Below are 18,900 nucleotides of genomic sequence, written 5' to 3'. Positions count from 1 at the left end.
AAGGCTCCTGATATATCGCTCTAATAGCAGTTGAAAAATATTAAAAATACATAGGCACAATTTTTTTTTATAAGCATTTAAAGTTCAAATTTTGACAACATTTATCAAAGTTATAATTTATTAATTATTTTGTGGTTAAAAATGTATAAAATGTTTAACTTTTATGGCTAAAGATTGAAAATTTAAAACAAGGCTCCGAGTAAATAGGTTATATATAAATTACTTTATTCACAATAATATCATCAAATATACTTGGTAAAATCATAGGCTGACTGACCGTTTTCGCTCAGAATCGTTTTTCTTATACAATGATATTATATCATTGAATTCAAATTTAACACCATCCATTACAGTGACCCATTTGTAACCTACTGTACAGCAGAGCGACATCCACTTATCCACCTTTTTTAATTTATGAATGTTAGTTTTAATGAGGGAAATGGTGATAAGGGATAACAAATTATATATTTATAAAATTATTGGAAAATGTTTGTGAAATATCTACAGGAAAACTGTTCTTATATGAATTATTCATTATGTTGCTTATATAATTAATATATAGGTACCCAATAATAGTCTGTTATCTCAAATTTCAAAGTCTGGAGATATAGTACCAATACAAATTATTGTTACCTTTGTCAATATTGCATGCTTAAAAATGTAAATTAAGTTCAATAAAATATAATATGATATTTATAATATATTAACAAAGAAAAGAAAATTAATAGTTATGAGATAAAAACTAATTAATAAATAATATTAAAGTTTAAGATGAATGGTAAATAATAATAATGATGATGATAATAATACTTAAAATTCATAATTCTGTGCCATTTATATGAATTAAAGCGTTAACCATGATAATTAACCACCTGAGGCATCCCAGACAAAGTGTTATAAAAAATTAAAAGTTGTATTCAACATTAAATACAACATTTAACAGCGAATTGTTAAACGATTTGTTTTTTAATTTATAAAACATATAGGTGTAATGAACACACTATCCACTGTAGTTTCAGAAAATAATTAAATTATTTTAGACTTTAAGTTAACCATATCCAATAAACATACTATTAGATAATTTATTTAAATTTATATAAAGTAATAATTATACAAATACCTATTAAAAAAGGATAAATAAATAATTTTGAAAAAAAATATTATAAAGTGTTTTATAATATTTTATAGTAGCTGGTATTTAAAATCACGTAAATTGTTATTGTTATTTTATTACAAGTCGAACAAACTGTAGGAATATACAAACAATTTAATATTAAATTTAATAAACAGAAAACTAATATTTTATTTATATTTAAAAAAATACCCAGTTTTTCGCCAACGAATCTATTATTAAAATTAATTTTAAATATAAACAAATTATTTTATCTCTTGCGGGATCTCTTTCCTAGTTTAAAAAACGATTCCTTGAAAGAGAAATATTCCCTTAATTATTTAAAATGTCTGTGATACGCTCAAAGAAGTTACGCTCAAAGAAGTACAATATATTTTTAATTGTGTATTATAAACGTTTTTAAATTTATTAGTTATGATGTTATCACATAGTGTACTTGACGAACACATTCGTGTTAAATACGAGCTTGGTAAGTACAGAAAAACCTCTCTACAAATGTATATACTTAATCGTGTATATAACTTGAAATTTTAGTCTAATTCAAAGTATTCGTTTTTTATTGTAAAATAATCAGACAGAAAAATATTGACTATTTTGGTTTTATTAAGAACGTAGAAATTGAAAGAAGATCATAATATAGTCATCACTCATCGTGGCTTTCTTTTTTATAAATATGTTAAATGTATATACTATAGTAGGTATAATATAATATAACTGATAAATTTACCTATGGAATTAAATTAACTAAATTAATTTTTAGAAATTTTGATTAAATTTCTAATGATCATAACTATAATTAATATTTATAATGTATCTTTGAAGTATTTAGAGTCAGTCATATAATCATATTAATGAAAAATGTAATAATATTTCAGCACCTATTTGAATGACATTAAATATTTAATTACTTGGAACTTGTGATGTATTGTTAGTGTTGTAGTCTGTACCATCAAATGTATCCTAAAATAGAATATTATTATAAATATAATTGTGAATTTATTGTTATATATATTTTATAGAAAATATTTGTATATACCACTGTTATGTTTGAAACAGAATTTGTCTTTTGTAAGTCAACCTGTTGAGTCCGTTTTTTCTGGCTGTGAATTCGATGTATAGCTCTCAGCCATAGCTCTCTGAAACAAAAGTAAATTTGAATTAATGTGGTTATAATAACAATTTTATAACATTAATTAAATATTAGTACAACCCACAATGTATAAAATATGATTTTTATACTAATTAATTTTTCATAAACGATTTTCACAAACAAATAAAATGTTTTTTATTGGGTTGATATGGCTTCAACTTCCGAGGTAATTAGCCTGTAATCATTACATATTGGTCTTAAAACTATGGGAATACATTATGTTTCATTATGTTTAACAGTTGGGGGAGTTTTCAAGTGAAATATATTTATTTTTTTACAGTAGTTTTATTAAGCCTATGTTTGCAAACAATTTTAGATATTTTTTTAATTTTCCTCGCAAAGTGCTTGTTGCATCGTTGGTGGGTTCCCGAAAATTTGTCTGGAGCTGTTGAATTTGTGGCATTCTAGTGTGAATGAGTGTGACGGTCAGTTCTTTGTCACAGAGTTCACGGATCGGCCAGTATTCTTTTTTTATGATGCGCAAGTGTGTTAAACGGGAGTGTCCAATCCTTGTGATAACTACTTCTTTGTGCCTGGACGGGGGTGAGAGGGGATTTCCATGAGGCAATTGATGTTTTGATTTCTTTAAGTTTATTTGTGTTTGGAAATTTCCTCCCACATGTCTTGTCAGTAGCTTTTAGTTGGATTATTGATTTGTATGAGTGCGTCTTTAAATGTTATTTTGCTTGTTTTTACCGAGCTAGGTGATGCTATTGCTTCGTTGCCCTATCAGCTAGTTCGTTGCCAATTATGCCAGCGTGCGAGGGCCGAGGGGACCCATAGAAATTCAATGTTTGTCCTTGAGTGTCATAACTTTTCTTGAATCACTTAAATGATTTCATTTTTGGGCTAAGGATTTTCGAGATCAGAAGAAATATATTGCGTTTGTGAATTAAATAAGTATAAGGTATCTATCATCCAACCATGTGGTATATAAATTTATATTATGCATAAGACTCGATGTACTAATATGTTATCTCTTCTGAAATTAAACCGTAAAGCTAAAGGAAGTAAATCTATGTTGCATCAACTATAAACAAAAATATCAAAAAATAAATAAATTGGATTCTCATGTCTATAATGTTATCTGTTACTTAAAGTAAGACCCTTTAGACAATGTATTACCTATCTCATATTAAAAGATATCAAAAATAGTCTTATTCGGTTACCAATATTATAAGAGAACCTAAATATATATAATATATATGATTTATCTGTATTACGCAAGCGTCTATATTGATATTTATAAATTTTGTTAATTTGTTTTTAAACATTATGAGATACTAAATAAATCTTAGGTCAATATAAATTTCATAATGGGTAAAGAATATATTTACATAATATGTTAAACAATAAAATCTTTATTTTATTAACTAAGAAGATCTCTAGAAGAAAAATGTAAGCTTATAATAAATAATAATACGAGTATATTATGTACTTATTACGTTATTGACCATATTTAGAAATTAGAATAATATTTAATAAAGTAAATGTATATGAAATAACGACTTTTTCCATACTTAATGAGTTATGTTTATTCTATATAATATGATTTTATATTATTAGTTGTTACTATAAAGTATAACATATATGTCTTATAAGAGATAACATTACGCCTTATGTCACATAATGAATCAATATTAAATATTAATTTCATTTTCTAAAAAGAACTGATTTGAGACCTAATATAGTAATATACGGTGGTTTTATTTTTATTGAGCATAATCAACTTGTATTATTAACAAAATAATAATTTGTGAAAAAAATATTTGTAATATAATAAATAATACACAATAATTCTAAATAATATAAATACCTATTTATATGTTTGACTAACTTTTGTAAAAGATTTTAACATTATTGATACAAATAAAACTAACAAAGCTTGATTAATAATATTAGTATATTGTCTTTATTAAATCGTACCTATATTTAAATAATATATTATATCAGTCGGTACAGGTACGACAGTGACGTTAACTAGAAGGGATTTGGCATAAAGAGAAAACATTTAAAATAAAACTAGTAATACATTTTAATAACACCGTATTGCGTCACGCATAACGTTAAAACGTACATATTATAATATATTATAAATACAGTATCAGCATACAAATTAATGTTGGTCTGGGACTGCATTTTAAGCGCGTGGATAGGTTGTCGTTGGTATATTTATAATTTTATAAATGTAGTTACCGGTCGTGTATAAAGATGATCTATTTAAGGTATATTATACGTCGCTTGCTCTTATTGTCAATCTTCAAAAAAAACAATACAAACACATAACATTATGTCACGTTTATACTTTCAAAATTAATAATTTATTTTAATAGCTGTACACAATAATATTACGCGTATCACAATAATGACACCAGTATAATACCTATACGATAATGTTTTATAATTCATGTTATTCTGTGCAGGTTATTCAATACGTAATACGCAGGATAAGATATTTGAAACACAAGCCGCGGGTCAATCATACCGAATGGCTCATTCGGCAATGGTATATGCATGTATACGATATGATGATATTGTGGAACACGATTTTGACGTTGTCAACGACTGCATGTGCATAATGAATCGAAGTACTTAAAATATATAACACCGGAATGGAACAGATATGCTTTCGTATCATAGACTTTTTATTTATTTATATCTCCCGGAAGTTAAAGCATTTGTTATTTCGTTCGTCCAAGAATTAAATATTTTAATTTTGAGTTTTTTGAATTAAATTCTTATTTGAAAAAATTAAATTAGAGTGTGTGTGTTTTTACGACGTTATTTTTGATTACGTAGGTACATATTATATAATTACGTATTACATATTATATAGTAAAACAGTTTAATTCAATTGGACTACGGAGTTATACCTAATTGATTTATCTATTACCAATTTACTTTACAGTGTACACATTGAAACAAAGAAAAATTGTTGATTTTGAAAATGGAGAAAACTAAAAGCTTGACGTTAGGTGGCAATAAGAATACCAACAACGAAATCGACTTCCTAGTATTCTAGGTACTAGTTCTAAGACACGCCCCCATGCAACATCAACAGATTTTAACGCCCAATACCAGATCCATGATGTCTAGACCAACAGTCAACCAGCAACCATGCTCGAACCAATTATTATGGCACGGATAACGACCCCACACAAAATAAAACAACTTCAACCAACAAAGACAACATTTTATCTACATTTTTAGATGAATTTAAATCTATAATTTATCCCTTACTCACCAATATCATTTGTAAATTAATCGAATCCAAAAATGATAAATATAACTCGAACACCCCTAACTCTTTCATCGTAATAATATTATGCGGAAAGGTACAGAAATCCTACAATAAGGAAAACAAATAATATATAGTGGTGCTGTCTGATATAATTTTTTTTTTTTTATTGTAGATTATTATGTAAATTCAGTAGGTATTATAAGTGTATAAATATTATTTCATGATGAAGTGCCTCCATTCCTTTTTACTCATATTTTATTTTCATATTATTATATTTATTTTATGTTGATCTATTAAGCTTATTGTTTAGATTCTGTAACTGATTGTTTACAACAAAAATTGTGTTAAAAAAATAAAGGTAATAAATGTAAGTCAACAACAAAATACCATCAGGATATTATTCGTTTCTGATCATTGAAAAACACTTTAAAAAAAAAAAACTGGAATCAATTCAACTATTGTAATCGAAAAAGTTTCATACACACAGACACAGACACACAAAAAACACACACAACCTGACGTGGCTCGTTTGTGTACGAAATGATTTAGAAACATCAAACCAGAACTAATAGAAACAGAAACCATTATATAAACGAGTTTGTTACTTCTGATGCAATAACAAGAGATTTATTCCAAACTTCCGTGATTTTTTTTCAATTGTCAGGTATAATAAAAGGAATAAAAAATAAATAATACATTTAATCTCTTTCTGGCTGGAGCATATTATAAGATACCATGTTATTTGACGACATATTTGTGACTTCCGATAGTATATAGAAGCATACGACATGACGACCCCCTATATAATATTACTAAAACTGTAATTTATTATTAAAAAAAAAATACTAGGTATATTATAGTAAATTAGTAACTAATTAGTAAGTAGTAACATATGATATTACTTTAAATAAAAATGTATCTACAAATTAAAGACTGTTCATTATGTCTAGTCCATCGTTTTTTATTCCTGGATCAACGCCTGTAAAATAATGGAGATTATCTTTCAGCATGAAGCTAAAAATACTTTTTTTAAATAATCACGCCTACAAAACATTATTTATGACTGTAATTCATAATATTTATTCGAGGGACAGACCTGAATACTTTCAAAATAATCAGATTACTCATAGTAGTTAGTATAGGTAGCTATGAGGAATTTAAAAAAAAGAAAATCGTCGACTATATTAAGTAAATATTTACTTTTATTAACTTATAATAGTATTATGAATTTATCAAGAAACGCAAATAAGCAATAAAGAAGTGTTGTTTTGGTAATAAACGCAACTAGCTAGTTTATTATGATTTTTTATCATACCAATACTTGGAATATTTTTGTGATGAAACAATATCATCAGCTGTTTTTCATTAAACTAAAACTGTCATCTTGAATGTCCTTCATCTTAGCTCGTCTCTCTGTACTGCAGGCACGTCGGTTATTGATCTATTGATGTATAATGCCACGTGTGCAAAAACGTTAATAACTACACAGTGATAACGATGACGCTAAAATAAAGTCGCAGGTATTTAAAACAAACTAAACATTTTACATTATAGAATATAAGTAGTTAGAAGTATTCGGTTGTTAATAGTAATAATAGATAAAGTATTGTGAGTTCAAGAGTTTAGATAACCAAAAAATGTCTGTTAGTATTTATTCATTATTGTAATAAATAAATGTGTATTTTGAAAAAGTAAAATGTTTAACAATTTAAATATATTATACATTTCATACATATTATCTTATGTTGTATTTTTTGCATAAATACAAATTGCCAATAATCCTGCATTATGTGTGTAAATAGTTTAGATTTGCTACCTATGTAAAATATATTATGCTATATTATATATAGGTACCTATAGATAGGTATACAAGATGTGGTTGAGCAAATTTTTATGGTACAAAAAAAGAGAAGATTACATAACATTCCATGTATAAGTAACCCAAGAATTTGTGTAACGTATAACCTAACATTTGGACGATCCGGTGAACTTGTTAGTAAAAATAAAAATGAAGACGATAATATTTTATTGTAAAAAAATATAGAATGCCGGGATAATAATTATATTTATAGATGCACACACGTTTCTTCTACTTTAACTGAAGTTTTATTACGATAAACAACGCTTTATAGCTTTATATATAAAAAATTAATCCATCACGACATTAATAACGCATTAGTTTACCCCTTTTTCGACCCTAGAAATACCTGTCACAGGAAAATAAATTAATTGCCTATTGAGATAGAAGTAGAAACCCATCGAGAATACCTAACAAAGAGCATTTATGCATAGAATTCAAAACGTTTAATTTCAATGATTTTAAAAATAACCGATTTATCTGTCTGCGCGTTCAATGAGATTGTTGTATTGAGGGTCGATATCACATTTCTAATTAGGAATTATTATTAAGATCATTAAGTTATGATTAAATTGCTGACATGTTTTTTTTGATTTATAAATACATGACGTATTATAAACAAATACAAAATAGCTTTTGGGATTACGCGTGCCAACAGTTAATAAATAACTTGACTTTGACAAGCACATGTCTAAAAAATGTAAAACTATATTAAATGTAAATTATGTAGGTATATAGTCAACTCGTTTCTTTTAGATACCAATAGCAAACAAAAATCAAGTTTTGATAGTATCATTATAAGCTTAAACGAACAACTGTATTTTAAGGTGGTAATGCTGTAATTGTAAATGGTAGCCATAAATATAATGATAACCGGAAATATATAGAGTTTTCTTACGGAAGTCAGTATATAATTAAAATAATAATAATATTTAAATTAAATTAAAATCATAGTCACATAATAGTCATAATGTGCATCTATTACCTAATTATTTTTTTAGTTTAGGTATGGAAATCAATATCACCAACTATTTCGGGTTCAAAGGAATTCTGTTGCTTCGTAAATATAATATTAATTTAACTAATTTTGATAATTTTAATAAGTATAAGAAACATATTAACACTATTTTATCTTGGTTGTAAATGTCCACTTTTTAGTTCAATGATAATTTTAAGTGACTACTCTTAATGTTGAACTTTTTTCTTTCTTTTTTATTTTATTTGTATACTTTTATAATACACATAACATGAACCCAGCTCATCCGTCTACAAGCATATCTATGCTTATTGGATGAGCTTGCAAACCTACTATAATTTGTTTGAATATATTGTTTTATCTTGTTTGTTTGCCAAATAAATATTATTATTATTATTTAAGGGTTTGTAGAGAAAACGTGAAAGTGTAATAATAAATTAATTGTGACGTGACTAAGAATATCAAACTAAATAAGATTGTCAACGATGCATACAATCATTTGTAAAATACTATAATATTGTATTGTAGTGAAACTGGGACCTAATGGACTTCTGCCAATAGCGGACGTTTTTTTGGGAACCAATTACAAACTTTCTACAATCTGAACTCTCTGAATAGCGGACACCTCCGAATAACGGATACAATTTCAGCGACCGAGAGTATTTAGAAGTTTCACTGTATTATATTTATACACTATCAGTGTGTGGAGCACAGACTGTTGTAGGACGTGAGTACCTACCCTACCTACTTTAAATTATGTAATGTTATTTTTTAATTTTAACTTTATAGAAGATCAATTTTTAACCATAACACAACATGTATAGTTTATCTATCTTATTATACTATGTATTGGAATATTTACGAATCAATATTTCGACATTTAAATGTTTGATCTATGTCAACTTCTTTTTATATTATAATGATTATATGACAAGTTTATATTTTCTAAAGGTGACAGTTATTGAAGAATATTGAAATATGTGGTCCTCTGAGAAAACTTTTTGCAATTTAAGTTCTTATTTAAACTTATATATATATGAAATTGTAAAATAAAAAAATAATGTTAACGTACTATGTCGAAGCAACTAAATATAATGTTTTTGAGAAACTTATATCAAATATCTTATTGCATATTTTATATGCAAGATTAATAATAAAACCGCATTAAACGTATACTCATTACTCGACAACTTATAAAAAGAATACGATCAATTTTATTAAAGGAAATTGTATTACGGTTCACATTCAACACAATTCAACAAGTATAAATTACCACAGTAAATGGATTGGAAAAAACCAAATACATCGTAAATCTTCAGTTGCTATTTAGAATATTATCACAAGTGTTCGTATAACAATGTCATTATTATTATGATTTTAATCGTAAGTCATAACTCATAACTAAGCGAGACTATATTCTAATTAACTAAAATGGTTCTTGGATATCTAATTAGAATTCACACAAGTCTACATTAAAAATGTAATATCATTAATAGTAGGTATACTATATTACGCACAATAATATTATCATATTTAGTAGGTAGGTGTAAGTATAAGCATATAGCATCTATAAGTTACAACCAATTTGTTATTAAACTGATTAATTTTTTATTTAACTTGAATTATTATTTAATATTATGTACTTACTGGTATTCACATAGAAATATAATAATGTTATTTATTTAAATTGTATATATTATATATATTATAAATATTAGTTTTTTTTTTTATTATTGAAAAAAAAAAAAGAGGCTTCAACAGCTGAGGTTATTAGCCTTGTACATATTACATTGTGTGTGTGTTTGTTACATTAAGGATTAAATTTAAAATATACAAGTTCTAACATTTAAAAATGTATGAATCGTACCTATAGACAAGTTGGTCAGAGGTTGTTTATAGTATTAATTATTGTAAGAAAATTTAAGATTTTTACGGAGTTGTCTGGCATTGATAGGGTGACATATTTTTTTATAATTTTAAACTTAGTACTTATAAACTTATAAGATATACATTTATTTTAGTTCTAAAACTTTTAAATATCATTACAAAAAATATTTTAATAATATTATTTTTTTGATTTTTATTAATACTTTACCAAAGATAAAAGTGACTTCCTCCACTATCAAGTAACGATCATATTAGTACTAATTTAGGTATAATATAATAACTATTAAATTAAATTATAATGTGTACTATAATAAATGAAATAATTGCAGAAGAAGTCAAAAATATTCTATACTATTTTCATATATTATCATAATATGTATGTAAAATGTTCTAAGTTTACTAATAAATTGTGTAATACTATTAAAACAATTTAGTGCAGAAACTAAACTAATTGAAAGTTACTAACTGTCTGTTACTATTATCGTTTAATAGATCACTTGTTAATGATGCAATATAGTTGTAGAACTTCATTTTTAATTAAAATATAATATCTTTAATATATATGCCTTATATTACTATTATAAATTAAAATGTTAAATCTGTAAAATACTGTATATAGTTCCTATAGGTAAAACAAGTATCTTTAAAATGAATATTAAGACAATGTTTGGAATTATTAGTTATATAGGTAGGTATCATATTATAAAATAGTTATTTAAATTAATGATTTGTAAATATAGTAGCAAAATGTCAATAATATCGTAGTAGGTAATACGATATTATACTTTTACAACATCGATAAATTGTTATAAAAAGACAATGTAATAATTTCAAACAAATAATCTTTTTTGGTTACTTTTTATAATTAATATATATTAATTCATTTTTTTAAAACCTATACAATTTTCATTTTTCATCATTATTCAATAAAAAGAATTGGTTATTAAAAACATTGGTTTTTAAAGAGAATAAATACAACAATTGTACCTATATTAAAACACAAATATACACAATTATAAAAGGATTTTATAGAATGAATTAAGTAAACTTCCACTTTTCAGACGAGTTATAAAATTATAATTTAACATTAGTCAGAAAAATATTGTATTAATTTAAATTAAAAAACAGTTATATTTTTTGTTAACAAAAATAAATAATCTGACGATAAAACAAAACACATACGCTCGCGGTCTATACATATACTATATAATGTTCAAATATTCATGCAGAAGAATAATATTACGATTTAAATGACTTCCAATAATAATATGACATAGGTAATACGACCGATTTAAACTGATGATTTTGTGCATTCTACAGTACAGCCACATAGTTAATGTGTGATGTACAGTTAGTAGGTATAGGTAATGTGTGATGGACCCAGACAATCAACCATTGAATTATACAATACATTTTACAAATACCCACACGCACAAACATAAACATAAAGAATGTTCAATGCATTATGCGATATATATTATCCTGGTGTAGGTATATATATATATTATATATAGCCAGTCATATATAGGTACCTACGTAAATATTACACATAAACACCGTATTTGAGTCGCATTAATCAAATCCTCACATGCAGAGGGTTGAGGGACGATGGGTATGAAAAATATCAGAAACCGTTCAACAACAAGTCGTTACGTTAATCTGGGAAAATATAAAAACTTTCACATTCGCTTGCGATGGCCAATGAACAATGTTTTTGAACTTTATTACGACCAGACCCTGTCCCTGCCCCGACCACAACCAACCTACGTCAATCCTTCGCGTGCTTTACCATGGCATCCACACGTACAAATGCATATAATATATATATATTATTATATTATACACATATAGAACAGACGAACACGCGCAGTATTATATATTATATATTTCTTAAGCCTTCCTTTTGTCACAGAGACGTATGCGCACAAGGAGTTAATGTGAATATGTGCGTTTTTGTGATTTGGTTTTCATGCACAACGATATCTTTTCACACGGTGCACGTGACGTGAATTTTTATTGTCCACTCGGCTTTTAACGGCCACCGACATTATAGTCGGAATATTGTTTTCCCCGGCTCGTCCTATATGATACCCCATACACCATATTATTACAACATGCGCCCTTATATTTCAAACATCCGACTGGTGAAGGTATTACGGCTTTTCAAGTATGTGTGTATACTAATGAAATCTAATAACAAGGTCGGCACATATAATATTATATACCTATATAATATATGAGATTATGAGAACGCCGAGAACAAGGCAAATTTATGATTGCTCCGCATATATACTTCAACACATCATCAACGAAATCCCAAGTATAGGAGTAGGTATATTAAACAAGACGAAAAATATGGCCTCCGGAATGTGCGATATTCTTATATCATATCCTTGAGTATACATATATGAAAATAGACATTTTTTGAGTAGGTATACAATATATATATATAATATATCTACTATAAACCACCGACACATGTTTATGTAACAGGTAGGTACCGTATGTAAATCACTTTAAGTGTTTGACTAATTATTTCGTATCTTTAATCAGTATTGAAATCTTGCAGAATTGTACGTACCTACTATTAAATATATATGTATAATATGTTAATACATTAATAAAAAAAGTTATAATTTTATACTTTTGAACGACCGACATTTTACTTTGACAATTATTTATTACGTAAATACCCATAAAATTGAATTTTTATGGGTCATGTAATTTGATTTCCAAGCGATGAAATTGATTTTCTAACGTTTGCACAGCTTTAAGAGCCAATAAATATCAACGCATCATAATGATATTTGTAAACTTTAAATGTTACATTTTTCAAGAATACACTAATACTAAGAGAGTATGTTAAATAGTTAAGTCATTATAACGGCAAGCGTAGCGAGACATCCGAGGTCGCACGGAGGAAGATACCTAGGTAGGTACCTAGATCATTAACAGCTAAATGAAGTTAAATTAACTCTGTTGACTCTGTAGCGCAGTGATTAGGACATAAATTGTTCGACGCATGTGTTCTTTTGAACAAAGAGAATAAAAAAGACAATAGGAGATAATTCTTGTGTGTCGTCCATCTACACTTAATACTATATAGCTAATAGTATACGATGTATTGGAGACTAAAAAGATGGGGCCATAATTATATGATATAGCTGGTAGTACCTACCTCAAAAAACAAATATAATATATTTAAAATTAGAAATACGTTGGTTTTTATTGGTATTTATAAAAAGGCGGGCAATTGGGTACCGCTCTGCTGTACAATAGGTGTCTAGAGGGGTCACTGTAATGGACAGTGTTGCGAATAATCTAAATGAAAATTGCATTATACATTATCTCATCTAGGTAAAAATCTACTGGTCATATTTTTATTTATCCTAGATGAAAACGTTAGTTACCTTTATTAATTTATCTAAATAATTGTTTATGCATAGACATTTATTTAATATTATAGTACCTATAAGTTGAAATTCAAAGTATTATTTCGACTACTTATCGTGTACATAGACATACAAAAAAATTAAAAAAACACACATCATCGTAATAAATCAATAATATGTTCATCGTTCCGCTCAGAATCTAAGATCTAAAATTAATTTAATGTTGTTAAACAATTACATATTTTAAAGTTAGACTAATTATTGGAAAAATAATTAATTATTTCTACATATTATCTTAGTACATACGGTGAGTTGTCTTATCTGCGCTCTACATATATTATTATAACTATATTAGTTATAGAATGAAATAATAATAAAATCCACAAAGCGTATCTGAATTCAAAATGAAAAAAAAAAATAAATATTTGAGACCGTATATCCTTATTCTTATACAGACTGTTCCCACCTTTACTTGACTGTCTTACGTTGTTTAAAGATTAAACTATAGTAGAAAAAATAAATTTCATCCATTTTTATCATACGTATAAGAATTGTTTAAATCATTTTTTATTTTAAGTTTTCGAGAATATTTTTCAAAAACCTTATATAACATTAGCTTTGTATATTATGCACAATTTGATTAAACAATTTAGACCACTAAAAAATACAATGACGTGAAAAAAGTTCTTAAAATGTATTAAATGAACATTACTATTCTGAATAGCTTTAGAAAGCATACCTAATATATACCTATATACCTAATTAAATTTATACCTATTATATATTATATTACTTACTTACAGACAAATTTACTAAAATAAATAATATGACTATTTGTTGTTACAACTTACAATATCCTGTTTTAATTAAAGAATACTAACCTAAATAATAATAACCATGTCATAAGATTTTAACAATGCCCATTTTATCCCTAAGCGCTGCAGTTTAGCATAGAAATAAATTAACCTACTATTATAGGTACCTACATTTATAAGAAAGGTCGATACTATTCCATCAAATCATATAGAATGTTCCTTGTCATTTGATTATGAATATTATGTGTATAATATAATATTAAAATATGTAAGGATATGAACATTTTTGTTACAAAGACGTGAACTAAATAGTCTATTATCATCGGACCACTATTAATTTGTCGAACGACCTTTTTTTCACCCACCTCCGAACCCCCCTCTAGCAAAGTTTTTTATCACCTGCAGCTCCTACGTGATGTGCTTAACGATTATCTCTCGGGCTTCGGGATCAACAGTATTTATATATAATAATATAGGTACCTGCATATTGTCACTATTTATCGATTTTTATCTGCTAGTATCAGAATATATGCGTTTCAAACATTGTCAAGTAAAAGTTATGGCAGTATGAACAATATATATATATATATATATATAATATATAATCTGTATGCGTCAATTCGTTTTAAAGATTTTCCCTATTATATATTAGTTTAGTTGTATAGGTACGTTGTATATGAGTGATAATAATATGTACAAGTAAAACGAATTGATGTATATAATATCTTTTCGATTTCAATTGATTTGTAGGTACAAATTATTTTATTATTGTATTAGGACTTGTTCCGTGTGACGGGTAGGTATACTTAACCGAACTGCAACCGGACATGACTAATAAATAGACATTAAACGTTATTCTTCAACTTCACAATTATTTTACATAGACTATTTACTAAACACTCACATGTCATAATTAGGCAGAACTAATGGGCGACGACAGCGCTTCATAACGGCCACATCCATTTTCCGTCAATTTTTCGTATAAATACGGACCAGTGAGCGATCTATAGTATTTATAATCAATAATTTTATTTACATTTCATATTCTATAATAGCGTGATTAAAAAAAAAAAAAAATGCGTATGTTGTCTTTAGGCAATTAGGTAATAACTAATATTTATTAAACTATAATTCGTATTGTTTTTTTCAGGGGGATATGCTCAAATGGGCGTCCATAGCTATGTTTAATCTTGTCCTTAAGGAAACTTCCGATAAAACGAGAATCACTTACATCGAGGTACGCCAGATTTAGTTATATTTATGGAATATGTGAACTTTAGTTATATAATTATAATATAAGTTGTAATTTAATTAAATAGGTAGGTACACATTCAGTATTACGTAGTAAAATAGTAGCCATGTTTACTATAATATATGCATGCATTTATTCCAATATAAGCCACAGTTACCATAAATTATAATTGGTTCATTAGTTCGCAGAAATATAGAAATGCTTATTTTTATATAATAATGTATTACTGTTGAATATATTATGTAATTTAAATAATAAAATAATAGTTACTGGTTATACAATTTCACTGTAATGTAAATATTCAGTGAAAAACTAAAATGTATAAATAGGCATAAAATATTGCACTCACTGGTGATCCCACTATTGACATTTAATTATTCTAGGCGTATTTTGTGAGCTATTAGACAGTGTAAAATATGACACAACACATAAATACAAAATAATCATATAGGTAACGGTATCGTATGCGTATACTTATAGTTTATTAAATGTAGGAATCTACGTATTTTTAATCGTAAACTTCAGAAATGGGAAATTGTGCACTATATTTTATTACTTTTAAATCCAACTTCACGTTGGATTGCACTTAATGGCAGCATAAAATTTTCATATCAAATTATGTTCACGTGTAACCGATCCATTACTGAAAGTTTAGTGTCACGTGTTTACTGTAAAAACCAATACTGTAGTTAACATGAGTAATACGACTCCCCTGGTCGTCAACGTGTAATACGATCATATGGTTCTTAAATACGCTGCTGCTAGAGCGGTAAACTTCTCCTGTAAAGGTCACTCAGCTAGTTGTTTGATTTTGGTAGATGTATTCCGTTCTCGGACCAACAATGCCGAGCAGGAATACATAAATGAACAGCTATAGGAGTGACGGGATTTTCAGATAAAGCCCGTGGGAAAAGGATTCGGTGAGATGACGATTTTTTTTTTGTTATCGCATATGCCTCGTGTAGAGTAAATCTAAAACGACACGACGGGGGAAGAGCCAGAGTGCGGTAAATAATGCATTGATAAAGACTAGACCATAGACTAGATATGGGGATTGAAAAAAAGAATGTTGAATGGACTGTCGCCAACTCAACAAAGGCAATGGTCAAAATGATCATGGCGGATTCGGGTAAAATATTGAAGTTCGTCTCCACTTGTCGTGATAGAATTGTGTGTGGCTATAGTAATAATTTATTAATCTTACGACCTATTTCACGTTCTACATAGGTAAAATATTTATCAATTATATTTCCAATTTAATATTTGGAAGTTGACAACTTTCATATAACTCGCATATTGTAACAAGTTAATTTATCAAAAATGCGTCAGAAGTCAATGCTTTATTGCCTTTATTACAAAATATCTTAGTAGCTAATGTTATTAAACAAACCGTATAAAGCGTATCAAATAGTTTATGATTAAAATATGTCTAAAGTTATTATTATAAGTTATAACCATGATGAATACAAAATTACAAAATAAATCATTATGATAAATTATTGTACTTTAACTAATAGTTTAAGTGAATCACGATAGTGAATAATATAGTGCAGTACACAGCTAGAAGCCTAGAATTGATTAATGAAAACTATTAAATTAAGAGTAATTTAGAGATACAATTTTTATAAAATAGCATGACCATTATTTTTTACACATAAGTAAACACCGTCAAATGTACAATTAATAGATAATATATAAAGCATAATAAACTAGGTATCCATAATAGGTTAGGATATTAACTATTAATATTTTAAAAATATTTTTAATTTTAGAGAGTAGCACGTAGATTGTAAGTATAGGTGTAATATTAAATATTAGGGGTGGCCACTTATCTTAATTTTGGGAGCCACACATTTATGAAGCTAATTCGAAGCGAGTTACATTGATAAGAGATGTTTATAAAATTGATTATAAAATAAAGACACATTTTTCATTTTATAACAAATAAAGGGACATTTATTTAACATTTTTTTTCTATTTATTAATTTATATAATAACTAAGAGCGGACAAAACTGGCTTAAAAGTCACATGCGGCTTGCGAGCCTCGTTTTGGCCACCTCTGTTATATATTATGGGTAATTCATTTTAGATTCATTCTAGATAACTTTTAGTGAAAACTGAAAACCGTAAAAACTATTCAGTTCATTCCCTATATTATAACATATTATTATAATATTATATATTATATTAAAACGCTGCACTCAAATCCATATTACAAGATAAAAATACTTAAATAAATAAATGTTACTTAGTATTAAATTATGGTATGTGGTGTACTATAGTTGTATGAAAAATTATACACAATATACTTATTAAATTATATTACATTAATATAAAAGCAGAAACCACGTTAAAAATTTAGAAGATTAACCATTAATTGTGAAAAAAAAATAATAACAATGGATAAATACCTAAAAATTATAGACTTATTGATGAAAGCGCTACTAATGAGGGCTTATTGTTACATATTTATCTGTAAACAAATTCACTTTATCAATTATCAAAAGGGCAAATGGTTAAGGGATGGTGATTAAGAAGGTGTTTCATACTTGACAAAAAACAACTACAACCTTTTGGGTAGATTTTGAAATGGAAATAGGACGTTAATGATATAAAATTAACTCATAAATCTTTTAGCAGAATTGGTGAGGGTTTGATTATATTATGAATTATTCCACCTAGATAATAATATGTTAATGATAAATGAACAACTAATAAATAATTTAATTCTATTCAAAAGAAGATCAGTTCTTCGTGCCTTGACGATATAATTGATAGTTTTATACATAAATGAATCATGCATTGGTTATGTCTTCAATACATTGAAAAGTTATAACGATAAAGTATAAAGCCATAATATGTAGCGAAACGGTTAAATCTTTTTCAAAAACTATAAACTCAAATGAGTGATTCCCAATAATTTAAATTGAATAAAACCAGCCAACAAAAACTGATCAACCCGGCTATAAAGTGTTATGAAATCATCCAATTTATTCAATCAGGTCATTCCTATTATTAATTAAGAAGTATACATATTATATTGTACAGTGAATTATTAAATATAAGTATAAATATATATATTTTGGTAATATTGTTGGTTATTTTTTTTTTGTTTATCGAAAACTATAATGTTTTTTAAAATAACCCTGTAATTACTTATCGGAAAGATTACTTTGATCTTCGTCAAGTAGGATGT

General features: G+C 26.9%; 1 protein-coding gene across 5 annotated transcripts in view; it reads right to left on the bottom strand.

Moving 5' to 3' along the window:
* Window positions 1–18,900, bottom strand: part of LOC132948482 (adenylyl cyclase 78C) — a 169,487-nt gene that overhangs the window by 65,246 nt on the left and 85,341 nt on the right. For all 5 annotated transcript variants that reach the window (XM_061018958.1, XM_061018963.1, XM_061018962.1 and 2 more), the window contains exons 3-4: window positions 2,169–2,268; window positions 2,041–2,092 (exon numbers count right to left, since the gene is read on the bottom strand). In XM_061018958.1, coding sequence (XP_060874941.1) covers window positions 2,041–2,092; window positions 2,169–2,268 — 152 coding nt within the window. The remainder of the gene's footprint in view (window positions 1–2,040; window positions 2,093–2,168; window positions 2,269–18,900) is intronic.

This window comes from Metopolophium dirhodum, chromosome 7 (genome assembly GCF_019925205.1).
Source record: "Metopolophium dirhodum isolate CAU chromosome 7, ASM1992520v1, whole genome shotgun sequence".
NCBI lineage: Eukaryota > Metazoa > Arthropoda > Insecta > Hemiptera > Aphididae > Metopolophium > Metopolophium dirhodum.
The sequence above is the reverse complement of the archived record's forward strand: the minus strand, read 5'-3'. Positions and strand labels throughout refer to the sequence as shown.